At 36.6% G+C, this 19,691-nt stretch overlaps 1 protein-coding gene across 1 annotated transcript; it reads right to left on the bottom strand.

Moving 5' to 3' along the window:
- Positions 1-10,401: 10,401 nt before the first annotated feature.
- LOC122304008 lies at positions 10,402-12,407 on the bottom strand. The gene is made up of 3 exons (XM_043116018.1): positions 12,029-12,407; positions 11,682-11,913; positions 10,402-10,934 (listed from the first exon to the last, which is right to left on the bottom strand). The coding sequence occupies exons 1-3, from the start codon at positions 12,284-12,286 to the stop codon at positions 10,507-10,509; spliced, it is 918 nt and encodes a 305-aa protein (XP_042971952.1). The 5' UTR covers positions 12,287-12,407; the 3' UTR covers positions 10,402-10,506.
- Positions 12,408-19,691: the final 7,284 nt, after the last annotated feature.

Below are 19,691 nucleotides of genomic sequence, written 5' to 3'. Positions count from 1 at the left end.
CACAATGGTTTTGCAATACTACTAAATTCTTGAATGAAACGTCGATAGAAGCCAGTGTGACCAAAAAAGAACAAATATCCTTCACTGTCTTAGGAATAGGTAGTTGAGATATTAGTTCTATCTTGGCCTTGTCAACCTCTATGCCGCGTTCAGAAACTAAATGTCCAAGTACCAAACCACTAGTGACCATAAACTGACACTTCTCCCAATTCAGCAATAAATTCTTTTCCTCGCATCATTTCAACACAGTAACAAGATTTTTTAAATAGACATCAAAAGATTTACCAAACACAGAAAAATCATCCATAAAAACCTCACACATATCATCAAGCATATCAGACAAAATGCTCATCATACATCACTAAAAAGTAGCAGATGCATTACATAAACCAAATGACATTCTTCTAAAAGTAAAAGTACGAAAGGGGCAAGTGAAGGTGGTCTTCTCTTGATCCTCTGGTGCTATAGCAATTTGATAATAACTAGAAAAGCCATCCAAAAAATAATAAAAAGCACTACCCGCTACTTTTTCTAAAATCTGATCTAGGAAAGGTAATGGGAAGTGATCTTTTCGACTGACTGAATTCAACTTTTAGTAGTCAATACACATTTTCCAGCCCATTTCCTTCCTAGTCTGGATCAACTCACCATTAGCATTTCCAATAACAATTAAACCAGATATTTTTTGTACTAATTGTGTCAGACTTACCCATTTGCTATCAGAGATAGGGTAGATGATGCTCACATCTAACAATTTCAGTACTTCATTTTTCACCACCTCCTTCATTGTAGGATTCAACCTCCGTTGTGCATCACGAACTGGTCTCGAATCTCCTTCTAGAAAAATGTTGTGGGTACAAATTGAATGGTCAATACCTTTGATGTTTGCAATAGTCCAACCTATCGCTCCTCAATGATGTCTCAGCACTGTTAATAATTCTACTTCCTGCTTTGAAGTAAGCTGAGAAGAAATGACCACCGGAAATGTATCCTCAGTTGGACCCAGAAAAATATACTTCAAGTTCTTGGGTAATGGCTTCAACTCTAGTATTGGGATTTCTTCTTCTGATGACTTCATGGCTCCTGGTAAATCAAGAGCTTCAAAGATTGGCCTACATCAATTACTCGTATAACTCACACCTGATAACTGAAGAGACTCAGTTGTCTCTATCAATTGCCTTTCTGATTCTGTCAACTCTAATAATGTAAGAATTGTGTCAACAAGAGCCTCAGACTACTCAGGAAAGCCGTCCTTAGATGTACCTTCGGAATCAAATACTGATAACAACTCTGAAACTTCAAAATCATATACCATATCAACAGCATGCACATCTGAATCGTCGCATCTACTAGGCATCTTGAAAGCGTTGAACACATTCATCTCTAATGTCATATTCCCAAAAGTGAGATTTAGTACTCCACTTTGACAATTGATAAGTGCATTCGAAGTAGCAAGGAATGGTCGTCCAAGGATGACAAGCATATGGTGAATAGTGGAGACTGGCTATTGCATATCAAGAACTATAAAATCCACTGGGTAATAAAATTTATTCACTTGGACCAGCACATCTTCAACTATATCCCTCAATACTTTAACTGATCTGTCTGCCAACTGTAGCATGATGGAGGTCTTTTTCAGCTCACCCAATCTCAACTGCTCATACACTGAGAATGGTAGAAAGTTCACACTACTCCCTAGATCAAGTAGAGCTCTCCCAATGCATGACTCACCAATCATAATGCAAATAAATGTGGGGAGAGCTAGGATCTCCAAACTTTTGAGGAGTCTCATTCAATATCAGTGCACTAACTTGCTCTGTTATGAATGCTTTCTTCTTCACAGTCAACTTCCTCTTCACTGTGCACAAGTCCTTAAAAAATTTTGCATACGAAAGCACTTATTGTATGGCATCCAAAAGTGAAATATTAATCTTTACTTGCTTGAAAATCCCCTTAATCTCGGTGTGATATTTGTTCTTTTGGCCAACTGCCAATCTCCGAGGATAGGGAACCATAGGTTGGTACCCTCTAATAGTTTCAGCCTCTCCACTCACAAGCTTCTTTGATTCTAGCCTCACTTCCTCTAGTTCTTTCTTAGCTTCATCTGTCTTTATTACATCTTCAGGTTTAGAAGGAACTACCTATCTGTACATGGTCATCTCAGGTTGAAGAACTTCCTTCCCACTTCTCAAAGTAAGAACGGCCTTCGCTGTCTTAATAAAGTCCCCTGAGACATTAGGCACTTGTTGTTGTTGCCTATATACTTGAGGATTAGGCTGAAGCTGTGTTGGAAATTTCTCTTTCTCTAGAATGCTCAAGGTCGTGCTCATCTTATTAATGGTACCTCGTAACTCATTTATGGCCTAAGTGTTCTGATTGTTTGTGGTGGCCTGAATCTGCATGAATTGCTGAAGTGTAGTGGTCATCTGTGTCATACTGTCATCTAGAGACTTCTTTGTAGATGATTGAGGCTTAGAACTTTTTGCAACTATATGAGGCTAAAATCCAGAATGCGCTACAAAAGAATAGCTCTGAGGACTCTGATATGGCTGATATTAGTGCTAAGGAGCACCCTGATGAAATGGCTACTGTGAAGATAGTAGAGACCGGCCAAGCTAATCATTTCTCCATAAGAAATTTAGGTAATTCCTCCACCCTGGATTATATGTGTTGAAAAAAGGCTGATTTTGTGCTTTGTTAATCCAATTAACTGATTGCATCTACTCAGACCCACTTTCCTGAAATACAGGCATAGTCAGGCAGTCTTGGGTCTTATGGTTCAAATCAGCAATTATAGAGCATGCCTATACTACTATCACAGCTTTCACTTTTTTCATTTCCATGACCTCCAATCTTCTAGTTAAAGCAGTTATTCAGGCTTGAACATCAGTGTCCTCCTTAGCTCATATCTGCCCCCTCCAGAAATGGCCCTTAGTGGTTGTGCTATTAACGGCACTCAATCAGTCCGAGTATTCCATTGTTGTACACTCTTAGCAAGATAATCAAAAAATGATAGTGCTTCATCACCTTGCTAAAGAATTTCTCATTGCATATCGTTTGAACAAATTGCTTGCATTCTAGAGTGACATCAGTGTAAAAGTAGCTCACCAACCTCCAAGATTCGAAATCATGATGTGGACAGATGTTTACCAAATCTTTAAATTTTTTCTCAACTGGCCTGAAAGGTTTCATCAGGTTTCTGATTGAATTAGCTGATTTGCTCTTGCAAAAACCGAGTTCTTTGAAATGGAAAATTCTTTTGTAAGAATTCTCGCTACATATCAGACCAACTAGAGATAGAATTAGATCTCAAAGATTTAAACCAAATCTTCGCTTTGTCCTTTAAAGAGAAAGGAAATAAATGAAGCCTAATAAATTCATTAGTAATGGCCCTAATAATAAAAGTAGTGCAAGCCAACTCAAAATCTGTTAGGTGTTGGTAAGGACTCTCAGAATCCATCCCGTGGAACTGGGTATCACTGACATCATACCATGATTAATAGAAAAATTAAGTGCATCTTCGAGTAAAACAATGCATGAAGGTGTAGTGGTGCAAGTGGGTTGCAAATAATCCTTAAGAATGCGCAATGCAGGTGCAGCCATAGTTTGTTCAATTTCAATATCCTCGATCATAGAAGAGACAGAAGAGCTATCTATCTCTAAACTGTGTACACTACTCTCAATGCTCGATGTAACTCTAAGCAACCTATTTAAAATGTCCCTCACCCATGACATAAAACGTCAGTCTGTATAGCATATATAAGGTTCTAGCAACTAAGTGGTAAATGGAAAATGAAATGGGTAATCAAAGAGTGAAAAAAAATGAAAATAAAAAATAACAAGTTTAAATTTAAGTTAGACAATTATCTCCAACAATGGTGCCAAAAACTTGACTCGCTAAAAAATGAGTAGCACAAAGGCTATCCCAAGTGCAGGAGGATGTTGTGTAATAATTAGGAATAAAATTCTTAGATCATCTCCTCATGGAAAATTGCTTAAATCCAAACTCGTATAAAATGGTAAAAAGTTTCACAAACAAAAGTGGTGGTATGTAAAATGAATGAAAAAGTACAACGCAAATAAAAATGGCACTAGTCATAGACTAGATTCATATTTTGGATTTTTTCTTAGTGTCAAAATGGAACGTAAAAGACTAATAAATTGAAAATAATAATTAAAGATTCAACTATGCTAAACAAATTTAATTAATCTAAAAATTAAATAATAAACTGAAATTAATCTAAAATGTAATTGTAATGCATATTTAATGGAAGTTTAAAGAAATAAGAAAAATAACTAACATAAAATAAAATAAATAGCAAATAAAATGTCCATACTTTTAAGCCAAAAATATCAAGAATACACCATAAATTTCAAATTGAATTGAAATAAAAAGTAGGAAATGAAAATATTAAGCCAAATGAACGGAGATGGAGATTGAAAGTAGTGGAGAAGGCTAGACTGTAGCAGCAATTGGACCCTTCAAAAAGTTCTTCAACAGTGCTCCAGTTCCTCTTCTACCAATTAATAATTATGTGCGGCGTTGAATGGAAGCCCTCAAGAGAAAAATATGTGCGGCCTCAAAAATGCTCAAAGAAATAAATTGGTGCGGCTGAAAAATGCTCCAAAGAGAATAAATCTTCTATGGCCGAAATGCCCCAAAAGGAAAAATTGCTATGTGCGGCACAGAATGAATATAATGCCAAGCCCTTTTTCTGGTGAGGCGTGAATGCATAATAGCATCATATGTTGTCATGCCAGGTGTGAGTCAAAAATGCCCAAGGTCAAGGTTTCGTATAAAGGTGTGCAATTCCCTTTTACCAATGGAAAGCTCTCCGTTTCTTAGCCTATATAATAAAAAATAAAAAATTAGAAATAAAATAAAATAAAGAATAGAATATCAAAAATATATTGTGCTTGTAAAGGAATATTATCCAATTAAATCACAAGTTATAATATTAAGCAAAAATTATGTTATTAACCAATTTAAATCACAACTTAGATTTATTCATCTTAATCATTTTTTCCATATAAAACCAATAATAATGTAATGAAAGAATTAAGATATCTTGGTTCTAGATGTATAAAATATGTAATATTTCAGCTCAATCACACTCTGCCGAGTGAGGGGTAGGGATGCCTCAGGCCATGCCCTCTCTTTTTGTCCCCTGGGGAGGTAATTTGTCAGATGGCTAAGGAGCCAGTCCCCACTTCACCACGATGGGGACGAGGTAAGCTGTTTGGGTAGCTAAGAAGCTGGGCCCGCTCTCCTCCCTGGGAAGGTCAGATTGAGCCTAGGGTAGGTTCTACCTATTGACCCTCACAGGGAGGTAGATTGTTGGGGCAGTTTGTGACTGAACACACTCTCGTTCATTGGCACCACAAGGAAGGTAGGTGAGAGTCAAGCTGATGTTGATCCCACTCTTTGTAAGGTAGAGGTCGGGGTAAGTTGTTGGGTATCCAAAGGGCCAGACTCACTCTTCATTGCAAGAGGGATAAGGTAGCCTTAGGTTCACCTTAACCTTGGGAGCCCTGCAGGGAGGTAGGTACCAAGCAGTTTGAGACTGGATCAATTCCTACCTGTTGATGCCCACAAGGAAGGTAAGTTGTCGGGCAGCTAAGGACTAGCTCACACTTCGTCATGGGAGGGATTAAGCAACCTTAGGCATTACACCCATTCCTTTGGTACCCAGTGGAGAAGGTAAATGCCAGACATTTGAATAGCCGATCCACACTTCACCATGATCGAGATGGGGTAATTCGTTGCCTGCAGGAAGGATAGAATAGCACTTAGGCATGATTTACCCCCTTGGTGCCCCGCAGGGAGGTAGGTTGTCTTTGGAGATTCTGTTGATAGAGATTTACATTGGTAGAGATATTCATTGATGAAGATATATGTTGATGCAGATATCGATTTTACACATTCCATTCCTAAAAAATTCATGTTTTTCATTAATAAAGTTTGAGCAACAAACAAAAATATAAATTATAAATTTACAAGGCGTCCAGGTGGGAGGGGTGGAACAGCCTACTCCTTTGCCTCTTTATTATATGAGCCCATTACTACATCTCCAACTCGGTAAGGGAAGTCGTCTTGCCTCTTTATTATTGATGAAGATAGTCTCTTGCTTCAAGGCTTCACCTTCTTAATGGATCGGGGGGTGCTTTGTGCATACCTTACCAGCCATTACCTTTAACTCCTGCGCGTAGCATTCCTGTGTCAGGACCTGTTCTCCCCAGATTTCTCCTACTCTTTGAAAGGTCGGGAACTTCATCTTTAGATGGTAGGTAGAAGTGATTACCTCCAGGTTGTTGAGGGTTGATCGGCCAATTATGGCATTGTAAGATGATAAAGCCCTCACTACCAGGAAGTCAACCATGATAGAGGTCGTGTAGGGAGTGCTGCCCACCAAAATGGACAAAGTGATGGTCTCGACCGGCTAAACTGTCGCCTTGGAGAAGCCCTTGAGTGGCGTCGGAGCCGATTGGAGTGAGGCAGCATCTATTCCCATTCGAGTGAATGCTTCCCAGAATAGGTTGCCCGTCGAGCTATCGCTGTCGATGAGAATTCTCTCTTAGTGAATTTGGTGACCAACATGATCACCACTAAGGCGCTGTCATGCTGGTAAAGGACCCATTTTTCATTGTCTTGCCAGAAGGAGATTATAAGGGCCGACACACTTCTCCTGTACTTGGCCAAGTACACCTCTCGATATCTAGCCTCCCTGGCATGTGCCTTTCTTCCAAGCGAGGACACTTCTCCACTGGCGATCCCACTCATGATGGTCCTGATCTCCCCAAGTGGAGGTCTTTCCTGGTGTGAAGGCTGGGGGTGGCCACGTAGGGGCCTTTTCCCGACTTCCCTTTGCTACGGGCTTTTTTCCCACCTCGGCCTACCACCTATCTCGGTGCTTCTCTCCTACGACTACCTCCTCCATACTTGCTTTAAAGGCGAGCAGAAGGATACCTCGACACTGGCCAATCTGCTCGATCCCAGTCTTCTGTGTTGTTGGTGGTGGTAAGTGCAATAGCAACGAGTTGGTTGATCTTCTTCTTGGGTGGGCTAGCATTTGTCCTTTTGGATGGCAAGTGCCGATCAATTTAGTTGAAGCCCTAAGCCCTTTGAGGGGGCCTTCTCTCTCCTTCCATCGGGAGGTCTCATTTCTTTGCTAGCTCCAGTTCTTTCTTCCTCGGCTCGATCAGAGTGTGGAGCGTGTCCTCGGCATTGTTAAAGTTTTCAACCTGATCTATGAACTCCCACAGTGTGGCGGTGGTTCTACTGGCCAACTCTACCACGAACTAGGACCAAGGCCATACTCTTCTCAGAAGCACTACCAAGGTGATCTTATCGTCCTGGTCGTCTGTTGTCAGGCACTCCTTGTTGAACCTAGATAGGTATGTCTTCAATCTCTCATCCTTTCCTTGCTTGATAGTGATGAGGTATGTCGAAGGCCGTCTCCTTCTCCTACTCACCATAAATTATGTAAGAAACAACCAGGCCAACTCCCCACGCCAGGCAAATCATACTCTTGTCAGTCCCTTCAAAGTCAACGGGAAGGCTCTACAAGCCACCTCCCTTGGGAAACCATGCAGAGTCATGTGTGCCCTGAAGGTTTCTAGGTGCTCAAGTGGGTCCCTGAATCTATCTTACATTTCCATGAGGGGGACTTGAAACATCAGGGGTAAGGGCACCGCCATCACTTCTTAGTTGTACAGTAGGCCCATGCTGGTAAGTAGCTGGTCCACCAATGATGAGGTGTCCATCTTCCTTGACATCTCCTCATATTTTTCATTAAGGTTAAGCCAGCTCATTCTCCATATTCCTCCTCTCCTTGTCTATGTCACCTTCTCCTCCAGCATTTCTGGACCCAATATGCTCAATGTTGCTTCTGCATCATGCCTTAGCTCATTGGCAGTTTCTTTGAGTGACTCGTTCTTCTTTCGAATGATAACAACCTCAGCGATCAGTTTTTCGACCAGCTATTCCATCTATGTTAATCTAGCTTACATGCTTGTTGATGTTGCTTCCTTCCTACACCCGAGCTATCTGAGAACAGGTTCTCATTGGCATACGAAGGACACGCGAGGTCTATGAAGATTCCACAGATGGCGCCACTGTTAACGTCGTGTTTCACACGCCTTTGGGTCAAGTTTTAGCAACTTAGGTCTTCGATCTTGGGCCTGCAAATACAAAGAAGAGACAGTGAGACGGGGGCCATGGTGGTGGCCGGGGAGTCTCCAATGCCAAAGTCGGTATCGTCTTAGAGTTTGGTGCAAGTATGTAGAGAGTTTAAAGATAGTTCTTGGTACATGGGGGTTCCATTTTATACCTAGCCTCTAGGGTTTGATATCCATGCCCTGTGTCAGGGGGATGTATCCCCTCAGCAATTCCTTCAATCATGCTCTCCTTTAATGCACTGTGGCTCTATGGGGTGGTGCATTTAATATGGCGTGACTTTCTACCCTATTCAACTAAAGGATGCACACCTTCAGACTCTTCTTTCCCCACCCGTCAGATGATCAAGGGCTCCTTGCGATTTGGGCCCACTTGTCTGCTCAAAGCTACATGGGGTCAAGCTCCATCGAGGTAGCTCGTTCCTCCCTCCCTTGCATCTCCCACGCGTTCAAGGTCGTAGACCAATTTTTGTTCTAGGACGTGGGACCCTTTGATTGGGCCGATGGGGCATTCAGTTGGCCTGGGCCCCTCATGGTATTGGGCTCACTCTCTGAACACCTAGCCCGGGGGAAACCCCCTTACAAATATCTTCTATCCTTTGATTTTTAGCGAAACACTACAAAGATTTGATGGCATTGTTAATGGTAGGACAGGGGGGTTGTTTTTGGGCAATGAGTTTCCCAATTGATGTTTGATCTCTGCTTGCTTACAGTTTTTGTGGTATATTATCCCATCCCCCCCCCCCCCCCCCTTTTTTTTTTGGAGGTCAATATCTTGGTATATGCATTCCATAAGAGGATTGATGAGAAAGAGACAATAGGAGTTATGAAGCGAGAAGTTAAGGAGAGAAAAGGAATAGTTGGGAGGGGTCTGAGCTTATTGTGGAGGGTTTTTTAATTTTATTTTTTATTTTTTATTTTATTTTTTAAATATTGAAAGGTGTGGGGAATGATGGAAGATAGATTTATATCTTTTGGTTAGGAAAGAGGATGAATAGAGAGATATGAGGTCTGGAAGAGCCTTTAGGTGCGGGGAATGATAGAAGACATATTTGTATCTTTTGATCAGGAATGAGGATGATTGAGATATGACGTCTCAACAAATTTCTTGGTGCTGGGAATGATGGAAAGATAGACTTGTTACATTTGTATCTTTTGGTTAGGAAAAATGATGAATAGAGAGACAAGGGTGGGGGATGATGTCAAATATATCAAAAATGTTAGGCCCTACCGAGATATGGGTATCGATTGGGTCTTGATTTTTTATTTTTTATTTTCCCTTTATTCAGTGATTAAAGAAATAATTTTTTAGTAATGTTTTCAAAATTAAGAATATAAAAAAATTAAATAAAACTTTTTTATAAAAAATAAAAAGAAATCTTTTCTCTCTTCTCGGATGAGTCTCGCGCTACATCCTCGGCTCAAAATATATTCCCAGCCTTTGGAGCGTGGAAAAGTGTAAGGTGTGAATTGGCAATTAATTGTATACTTTTTTGCTAATTACTTAGATATCTTTTTTAAAAAAATAACAACTTTACTCTTTTAATAGCAGAGAAGCACCCAATCATTGGGCCTTCTTGTTTTCTAACTGAGGTCGATTTATTTTTCAGAAGCTTAGGCGTCCATTGAATAAAGGAAAATTCTTCTTGTCATCCTCACACTTCACACACTACACTTATTTTAATTTTTTTTTCATTTTTTTAATAATAAATATGTAGTGTGTAAATGATAAATAGAATAATTTAATTAGTTTAATAAGAATAAAATGAAATAAAAAATAAAAAAAATAAAAAATAATATTTTAATATATAAAGTGTGTGGTGTGGGATGATATGTAGCATTTCTCTTGAATAAAGCCCAAGTAGGTATCTCAAATATGTTTTGGTTCCGAATGCCCGCCCACCAGGATGCCGATGGCAAAAGTAGAAGGATCAAAGTCCTACGGAGATGGAAGTAGCGGCATGTGGACGTGGTTAGAAGAAGAACCTAGAAATGACAGAAACAAGAAAGAGAGTTGATCTGGTTTTAAGAAATTTAAAAATAAAAATAAAAAAAAATGATTTTTGTAGTTTTAAGGTTTAGAAGAAGCACTTGTTTTCAAAAAATTAACAAATTTAAAAATTATTTTTTAAAAAATTAGAAATAAAAAAGATGACGTGTCATCTTATCATTGGCTGGTGTAATTCCGGATCAAAGTCTCTCGAGAAAATACTAGAGTCGTACCAATTTAAATAACTATACTTCATGCATAGCGATCACTTATTTTTGTCGCAGACTTTGTACAAAAGGACATATTACACAAAAGGACAAAACTTTTTCCTTTCTCAAAGGTCACACAACTTCAACTGCAGTACTCCTGAAACGCAAGCCAGGCAAAGCGTCTAGCAAATCAAATGTTAACATGGAGGATCTAGGCTTTGGCTGCCGGTCCGACAATCCCAACGGCAAGGGCGCCGGCGTCATTCTCTCACAAGTACCGAGCCACTTAGTTTGCATGTATTTCTGCTTCCTCCATGGCCCCAGATGCATTTTCTTATCCTTCATGCATTTTTTGGCAGCACAGCACATCACCTTAATCAGCGGCCTTAACCTTTCCGATTTCCCTACGTATACTTCCGGCAGCCGGCTAATCAACTGGTTGTATTCTTTGCTGCCCCTCGCCATCTCGAACTCTGCTCGGAAATTCAACTCGATTACCACTCTCACTTCTCCTTTCTTTGGGTTTGATTTGTCCAAAACTTCCAAATATGTGTGCTCCCCTGCAAAATTTGGAACACCTATTTTAGTGAAACTTGATTTTATGACCCGGCTGGCTATATTTTCATGTCATCTCAAAATCTTATTGGGTCCTACTTTCTCCGTACAAATAAAAACTCTATTCATGATGTGATTGTTAAGGAATAAATTTACAAAATCAATATTAAAAATATTCATAAGAAATGAATAACCATATCTTGTTAAATTAATATTATGATATGAGTTAGATTTATGAATTTCTTCATAATATTACAACCTATTATAAAACGAATGAAACTCACATTACTAATTCATTAATAAGAATCAATAAAAATATTGACTTACACGTGAAAGAGAATGTTAAAAAATAAATCCTACATTGTATGTAAATAAAATCTTAAATATGTTTATAAAAAATGACTAACTCTTTCTTGTTAAATTAATTTTATGAAATAAATTAGATCTATAAATCTCTTGTTAAATCAATATTATGATATAAGTTAGACATATAAATTTATTTACGATATTAGAATTTGCCACAAGACGAATAGAGTTCATATTACTTATTCATTGATAAGAACCAATAAAAATACAGATTTACATATGAATAAGAGTGTTAGAAAATAAATTCTACATTGTTTATGAATAAGATCTTAGATATATTAACTCTCTCTTATTAAATTAATTTTATAAAATGAGTTACTTCTATAAATTTTTTTAGAAAATGTGGTATGTAAAGATTATGAAATGAGAGTATTAATGATTAATACCCGATGGAATGTCTGATGTGCCCCTCCATTTAGACTTGCAAATGGAACAATTATAGCCATCACTTGTGAGCCGGTTGCATATTTCTCTTCGCAAGCAATTCTTGCAACCTCCGGCCACCGGTGTTGGCCGGCACACGCAATATTGATTATCCGCCATGTCAAATTCCTTTAAGGCCTCCTTTGTAGCGTGCCGGATTTTCGTCTCGATTGAACTTGTTCTGTACAACGTTCCCTGCATATATATAGTTCACAAAACATTACAATTAACCACTAATTAATACAAAGAAAACTAATTATATTGAATCAATTACCGAAAGAGATTTCTGTGTCCTGGAGGAAAATTTTACCTGAAGAACTTGCTCTTGCTCTTTCCAAAACGCCTGGTTCTCTTCAACATTGCAAGGGTTCTCGTCCTCATCATCCTCCTCGTCGTATTTGTAGTGGTCGGAGTTGCACGAATTGTCCGACGATGTTTCCGACGAATTTTGACCTTCCTCAAAGAACCCAAAAACCAAGTCGGTAAAACTCGTTACTTGGTCAGATAACTCGACGATCTCGTCGGATCTCCGATTAGCACCCAAAATTCCAGCCATTTCCAAGGCCATGGAATTGTTCTCGCACTCTACTGCAAGGGGCTGTGGAAATCAAGGCAGCATGTGCTTTGAATGAATTACTTCGGAAATCAAACCTCAAATTTATAGTGACATTCAGGGGACATTCCTTAAGGTGGGACCCACGAAGCCGAGGCGTGACGCCGCGAGAGAGAGATGAGGCCGATGTCGGGTAAGAGTTTTCTTAAGTATAAATAAAGTCGAGTAATAATTTATATATTAATATTATGTTTTATATTTAATAAAATTTATTTTTTAATTAATTATATTAAATTAAATTAATATATAATTATATTTGTAATTAAATTTTTCGGTCGAAAAAACGTGCATAGATGGCAAGTCGTATAGCGGTGGCTGGACAGATTGGACAGCTCGATCCCACGTCACCGTAGGACCATTCAGTATTTAAAAAAGAGAAATACTTTTTGCAGTCGAGAAATATAATCGATATGCAGTCGTGAAAAAATAAATAAATTAATACGGGACTTATATGAAAAAAAAAATTATTTTTATAACTTTTTTTATTCATGTAGATCCTCCTAAATATAAAATAATTTTTTTATAATTTTTTTTATTCATTCCGTATAACTAACTGCATGCCAATTATATTTCCCGACTGTATGTAATAAAGCCCTTTAAAAAACTGCAAGCATTCTAATAAAAACGTGATTAGGGTGAAGGGTTCATCCTAATCCTTGACGTTGAGGGGACCACAAAAGAGAAGAAGAAAAGAAACGTGTCGTCGTCTGGGGATGTTCACACGCATGAGCTTATCCATTAAAAGTGGGACCTACTTTTGTCTGTCGAAAACCGTGTTGCTTTAGCCGGGTTAGCATATATTGGTAGGAAAACACTATTTTGCCGCCTGGGGTTGACCGCTCGGGTTGACCGCTGGGCAAAAAAATATTTTTTTTTTTATTTTATTTAGTGATTAAGAAAGTGATTTTAAATGTATTAGTGTATTTTTTTTTTATTTAATGATTAAGAAAATGATTAAAAAAATGTGAAATGAAAAATGAAAAAAAACAAAAAAAAATTTACACTGGGCGGTAATATTGGTATACTACTTATGAATGTGGTCACTTATTATTTAATTACCATATGGTATTCCGAAACTATTTAAACATTATTGGTGTCGTTACCAAAATACCCCCATCAATTTCGAGCATATTTCGCATGGGATTTGACGATATGATATCAACGCAATGAGCTGCTTTCCTCGAAATTCTCTTTTAAGTTGTTGGCGGCCATTCGACTCCGACTCTCCGAGTCACTAAGGACCAACTTGAAAGTTTCCTACTTATAAATGTCTGAGCCTATATATATATATATATATGCTTTTCTTGGGACAAAACCGTGATTATACATGTACCTAGGCTTATGATGTGTAATTCCGACCTAATGGGTCGAATCTAAGATCTAATGTTTGTTGCCAGTGTCAGACTGTATTAGATATGAAATTAGTTGACATGATTCGGAGAGAAAATAAGAAGGAAAATCATGGTTTTGTTGCCTAACTCAGGAAAATGTAATAAGTAATTTGTCCATTCTTCGAATATAGCTGCCTTGTTTTGATTGTGTATTTGAATATCATAACCGTGTGTCTTAGAAAGACTTTAAAAAAAATTATAAATAAAATAAAAATAAATAAATAAATAAAGGAAGAATATGATTGTATATTTATAAAGTATCCAAAAGCTCACAGACTAAAGGACTTAATTATCCAATAAAATTTGCCAAAAGATTGTGTTAAGTATTAAAATAATCTATATCTTTTTCTCTTAGACATATTAATTTCTCAACTTTTAACTTGGGTTAAATAAATTCGTTTTTTTTTTTTTTAATAATAAACAGACTTTCATTCAGTAATGAACAAACATATCCAATGATAAAGCCATCCTAACACAATTTGGTATATATTCTATTTCGAATTTTACATAATTACGTAACAAAGCATCCTTTGCTAGTAAATGTGCCACCTTATTTTTTTTTTTTTTTATAGCAAATAAACATCTTTATTCATAATTGAAGCATTACAAAGATGAATCAATCCAAATAGCCTGGGATATACACTCTGGAATATAATCCCACCAAAGGGCCATATCATCAAGATGCCATGCAAATTTAGCTAAAGCATGTGCTACACCATTTGATTCACGACCTCTATGCTGAAATGACCAATTAGGAAGGCTGTAGAGAAGAGCTTTGATTTCATGAACAAGGTTACTCCACATAGTTGATGATCTTCCTTGGTTTTTCAATTCTTCAACTACAAGAAGTGCATCACTTTCAATTTAGAACTCAGCAATACCTAAAGGAATACACAATTATATCCCTTGCAAGATAGCAAGTAACTCTATCTCCATTGGATTAGCAATGGCATTTTTTGGTTTACTAACAGTAAAAATCACTTGACCCTTGTCATCTCTTAATACCACACCAAGACCAGATCTATATTGATCACTAAAGGTAGCTCCATCTACATTAAGTGTTAAAACCCCTGCAGGAGGTGGCTTCCAACAACAACTATATTTTTGTTTTTGCTTTTGTGCCTCTGTTGCTACATTATGCTCTTGATATAAAGTCAAAGCATGTTCTATGACTTGATCTGGTGTTAATATTTTGTTCTCATACAACTTTTGATTTCACCTATACCATAAACATCAAGCCATCAGAAAAAAGCTTTTCTAACTCCCCTATCTTTTTTCTTCTCATAATTGAGTGAACTAATTGTAAGAAATCTACCTTAAAAGTTGAGTCTGTTATGGAAGGAAAGAACTAAATCTAACTATCCCTAATTAGAGGGCAATAAATTAGTGCATGGTTTAAATCCTCCTCTTCTTTTTGACACCAATGGTAGCTTGCATTGTCAATAACCTTCGAGCTTTAAGATTATGCAGTGTAGGAAGAATATTATTACATACCCTCTATGCAAAAACTTTAACTCAATGAGGTATATTTAATTTCCATAACTTCTTTCATAAAAGCTTTTGTTCTACAGCACTTGAACACTTAGCCCTTTGTCTATTTGTTTCCATAGAGAGGAAAAAATTATAGGCACTATTAACAGTATAATTCCCACTTTTCTCATACTCCCATACTAATGTATCAAGTATATTCTTAGAGAGCAATCTGATACAAAGTACCTCATTGGTCTCCCTCGCTGGTAACAAACTTCTTACCTTCTCCATATCCTATCTTCTAGTATTATGCATCATCAAGGAAGCCACAGAATTCTCCATCTCAGAAACTATATTGGTAGCAGCTGCAGTAGTGAGAGGAACCAACTTGTGGTTTAGAAGCCAATAATCAGTCCAGATATTAATAGACATACCATTCCCAACACGCCACCTACAACCATTAAGTAAATTTGCTTTAGCTTCCCAGATTCCTCTCCAAACAAAAGAAGGGGCACCACCTAACTTAGAGTCTTTAAAACTAGAAGTAGGGAAGTATCTAGCTTTAAAGATCCTATGAAGTAGAGAGGACTTCTCTATCATGATTCTCCATCCTTGCTTTGCTAAAAGGGCCATATTAAAAATCTGCAAGTTCTTGAACCCCAATCCACCACTTTGCTTTGACTCAGACATTTTCTTCCAGCTAATCCAACATATTTTTCTTTCATCAATTTTTTGCCCCCACCAAAACCTGGCCATCAACCCTTCCAATTCAGAACATAAGGATTTTGGTAGCTTAAAACAACTCATTGTGTATGTGGGTATTGATAGTGCCATTGTGATGGTAGCTTTTCCTTCCACTCTTGCATTTTGGCCCAAACTCGATGCTTTAAAGATGAGAAGGCTTGATATTTGTCTCTTCCAATCATTGGTGGCAAACCCAGATATTTGTCATATTACTGGAACTGTTGTACTCCCCAAAACTGCATAATCTCCTCCTGTTGAGATTGGTGTACATTCTGATTAAACACCATTGATGTTTTCTTACGATTAATCTTTTGACCAGAAGCTTTCTCATATATATCCAGTTGCACCGATTTTTCATTGAATCCCATCTGTTCCATCACTTTCTGCAAAAATCTCTACTCTGTCCTATCATAAGCCTTACTCATATCCAACTTTAGGGACATAAAGCCATCATTTCCTCTTTTTTTCCTTCTTAGAAAATGGACCACCTCATATGCAACTAACACATTATCAGTTATTAGTCTACCAGGAACAAAAACTGTTTGTGATGGTGAAATAATAACAGGCAAAATCAACTTCAGTCTATTAGCTAAAATCTTTGAAATCAACTTATAGATCACATTACAAAGGCTTATTGGCCTATAATCAGACATTAGCTCAGGCTTCTTTTTCTTTGGAATCAAAGTGACAAAAGTGTGATTAATGTCAGATGGGAATTGTCCATTATTCAAAAGCATGTAGAACTGAATTAGTAACATTTTTACCAACCACAGACCATAATTTTTTATAAAAAAGAGAACCTATACCATCTGGTTCAGGTGCCTTTGTTGGGTGCATCTCATTTAAGGCATTCTTTACCTCTTCTTTTGTAAAAGGCATATCCATCTGTTCCACCATATTAGTTGTTAATCTGACTGCCAAATCTTGGAAAAAATCCATACTTCCGATATCATTAGCAGCTCTAAAGAGAGTATTAAAATAATCAAAGATGGCTACATCTCTGCCTTCATTATTTTACCAAACTCCATTTGAATCCTTCACCCATTTGATCCAATTCTTCTTCTTTCTCTGTATTGCCTTATGATGGAAAAATCTTGAATTTTTATCCCCCTCAACTATCCACAAAGCCTTGGATCTCTGCCTCCACTATATGACCATATGAAGTGAAGTCCAAGTCTTCCTCCAAATTATTAACGACACCAACTATCACTTTTGCATCTTCTTCCAAAAACACAATAGTTAATTCCAAATCCTACAAAATAGACAAGTGTTTAAAACTGCTCTTGCTTTTGCTGCAGTAGGATTTGCATAAAACTCCACAGGTACTCTCATTGTGGCCAAGACTTCCCTTTGTAAATCTCGAATCACCACTCCAATCCCTATCCTTTTATGCTCCTTCTCCACTACTACATCCCAATATGTCTTTATCCAAGGAGAAATTGGTGGTTGCCAACATTGTTGTTCATCCATATTACCGCTGCTAGACTGTTTCTTTTCAAATATTTCATTTTGAAAATCTTGCAACTATCTCTTTGCTTGTATTATTAAAACATTAGGATGAAGAAAACCATTTTCATAGATAACAGAATTTCACCTTAGCCAAATATTTATCATTATTACAGCTATCTCAGCCAATTGTTGTTGGTCAACTTTGCTACTAATATGTTCCTACAGACTAATAAAATCCATCTCCCAATTTTCCATTTTCTGAAGCATTCAAGATCCACCACTCCACACATCACCTGCAACTACACAATTCCACAAAGCATGGACCACATATTCAAATTCCAATCCACAGACAGGATATAAGTCAGAGTCAATTACCTTTTTTAAAATCATATTTCTTCTAGTTTGCAGCCCATTATGACATGTCTTTCATATAAACATCTTAACCACCATGTGAGTAGATAAACTCTATAGCCTTTTCTAAAAACTCTCTCCAGGCTAGTTACTTGAGGATTCACCAAAGCTTCTTTCAATTATCATTTTTTGTAAATGATATCCATTTTTGACAGAATACCTACCAAAATTTGTATATTGCCAATTCAACTATCATCCCCGTTTAGCATACTTAATGGAACTTGCATTATTGTTTCTGCATCCACCTTTGTCAAATTGGTCCTATAATCCCTGTGCATCCCATTTCCAATTTTCTGCATCAATCAAGACATTCACGTTTGCTGAGAGGGGAAGTTTAGAATTTATAGATTGGGTTGGATAGTTCACATGTTTAGGAAGCCACTTGTCTTTCCATACAAAGCCTATATAGCCATTACCAATTCTCCTTCGACCATTATCAATTTATTTCTTAAAATACCATTATAAATCCATCAAAATGTCATCTCATCGCTAATGAGGGTTTGTCATATGTCATTTAAAAATTATTTTAATACAACAGTAGATAATGTTTTGTTAAAAAATAAATTATAACCTATTGTATATCAAGGAGTACCGGTTGTAACATGTGGGTCGGGCGACCAAGTTGCTCTACCTACATAGTGCCTAAGTCGAGACTCGAAAGCCTAGCGCACTTTAGGCTTAAGCATGCATATATATATATATATATATATACACTAAAAACTCTAGATAAAATTATTTTTGTATATTTTTTACACACTCTGCTAATGTGATTGGTTGCATCATTTTTTAATATAAAATAACTATTTTAACCAATCATATCAATAAAGTGTGTAAAAATATATAAATGTAACTGTATGTAATATAACTCTCTCTATCTATATACATATATGTATTTATTTTAGTATTGAAATAATTTCATTTAGTTTTAAATGACACGTCGTAAACCCTCATTGGTGATGATGTGGCATTTTGTTGAATTTGTAGCAGTATTTTATTAGAGGAACTGATTTGATCCAAATTAAAAGTTTGGAAAATATAAAATTCAAAATTAAAGTTTAGAGATTAAGATTTGATCTAAAGAGTAAAGTACATGGACTATTTTAGATTTTTAGTATTTAACTTCAAAAAAGTTGTATAGTTCATGTGGCGATGATAAAATGAAATTTTAAATAATAATGAATTTCTTTTAGTATGTTTAAATATTTTTTTAAGTGTAACCACTCAAAACTTTTGTCTAACTTGCTACCATACACTTTTAAGTAATTTTTAAGTAGAATTCTTAAGACTATGTTTGAATATTGAAGTGATTCTAGATGATCAGTAAATAGTTATGAAAAATTAAAAAATAATAATAAAAAATAATGAACGATTTGTGAATAGTAATTATTTAGTCTGAGATCACCTCAAATCACCTCACTAACTAAACATTATCTACCCACGCAAAACTTTTAGTCTAATTTGCTACCATACGTCCCAACTTCATCTCCTTAAAGTATATTCGTAAATACCTTAGTAAACAAACAAATTGTTGAGTAGTAAAGGGAATGCAGTACTGTAGCATCTCCGAGAGTACTAAAATGTCACTCTCAGTGTCTCACGCATTAAAATAATAAAAATTTTATATTTAATTATTTTTACATGTATATTTTTTGTGCATTCTAATATTAATATAATTAACTGTATTAATTTTTTTAAATATAAAAAAGATATTACAGCTAATCACATCTTTAAAATAAATAAAAATTATATAAAAGTAAATGTACATATCAAAATTTTTTAAATAAAACACTTTTACACGCGCGTGCATATATATATATATATATATATAATTTTTTATTTTTTATTTTTTAAAATGAGCTATCTCTTTCATGGCAGGGAAAGTGAAAGTGGGTGAA

Source organism: Carya illinoinensis, chromosome 3 (assembly GCF_018687715.1).
Source record: "Carya illinoinensis cultivar Pawnee chromosome 3, C.illinoinensisPawnee_v1, whole genome shotgun sequence".
Classification (NCBI taxonomy): Eukaryota; Viridiplantae; Streptophyta; class Magnoliopsida; order Fagales; family Juglandaceae; genus Carya; species Carya illinoinensis.
The sequence above is the reverse complement of the archived record's forward strand: the minus strand, read 5'-3'. Positions and strand labels throughout refer to the sequence as shown.

Excerpts from the sequence above, each read along its gene's own strand:
- LOC122304008 (XM_043116018.1), bottom strand. The coding sequence starts at position 12,286 with ATGGCCTTGGAAATGGCTGGAATTTTGGGTGCTAATCGGAGATCCGAC. Across the intron at positions 11,914-12,028 it reads AGCAAGAGCAAGTTCTTCAG|GGAACGTTGTACAGAACAAG; the intron begins GTAAAATTTTCC and ends ATATATATGCAG. Across the intron at positions 10,935-11,681 it reads CACATCAGACATTCCATCGG|GGGAGCACACATATTTGGAA; the intron begins GTATTAATCATT and ends CAAATTTTGCAG.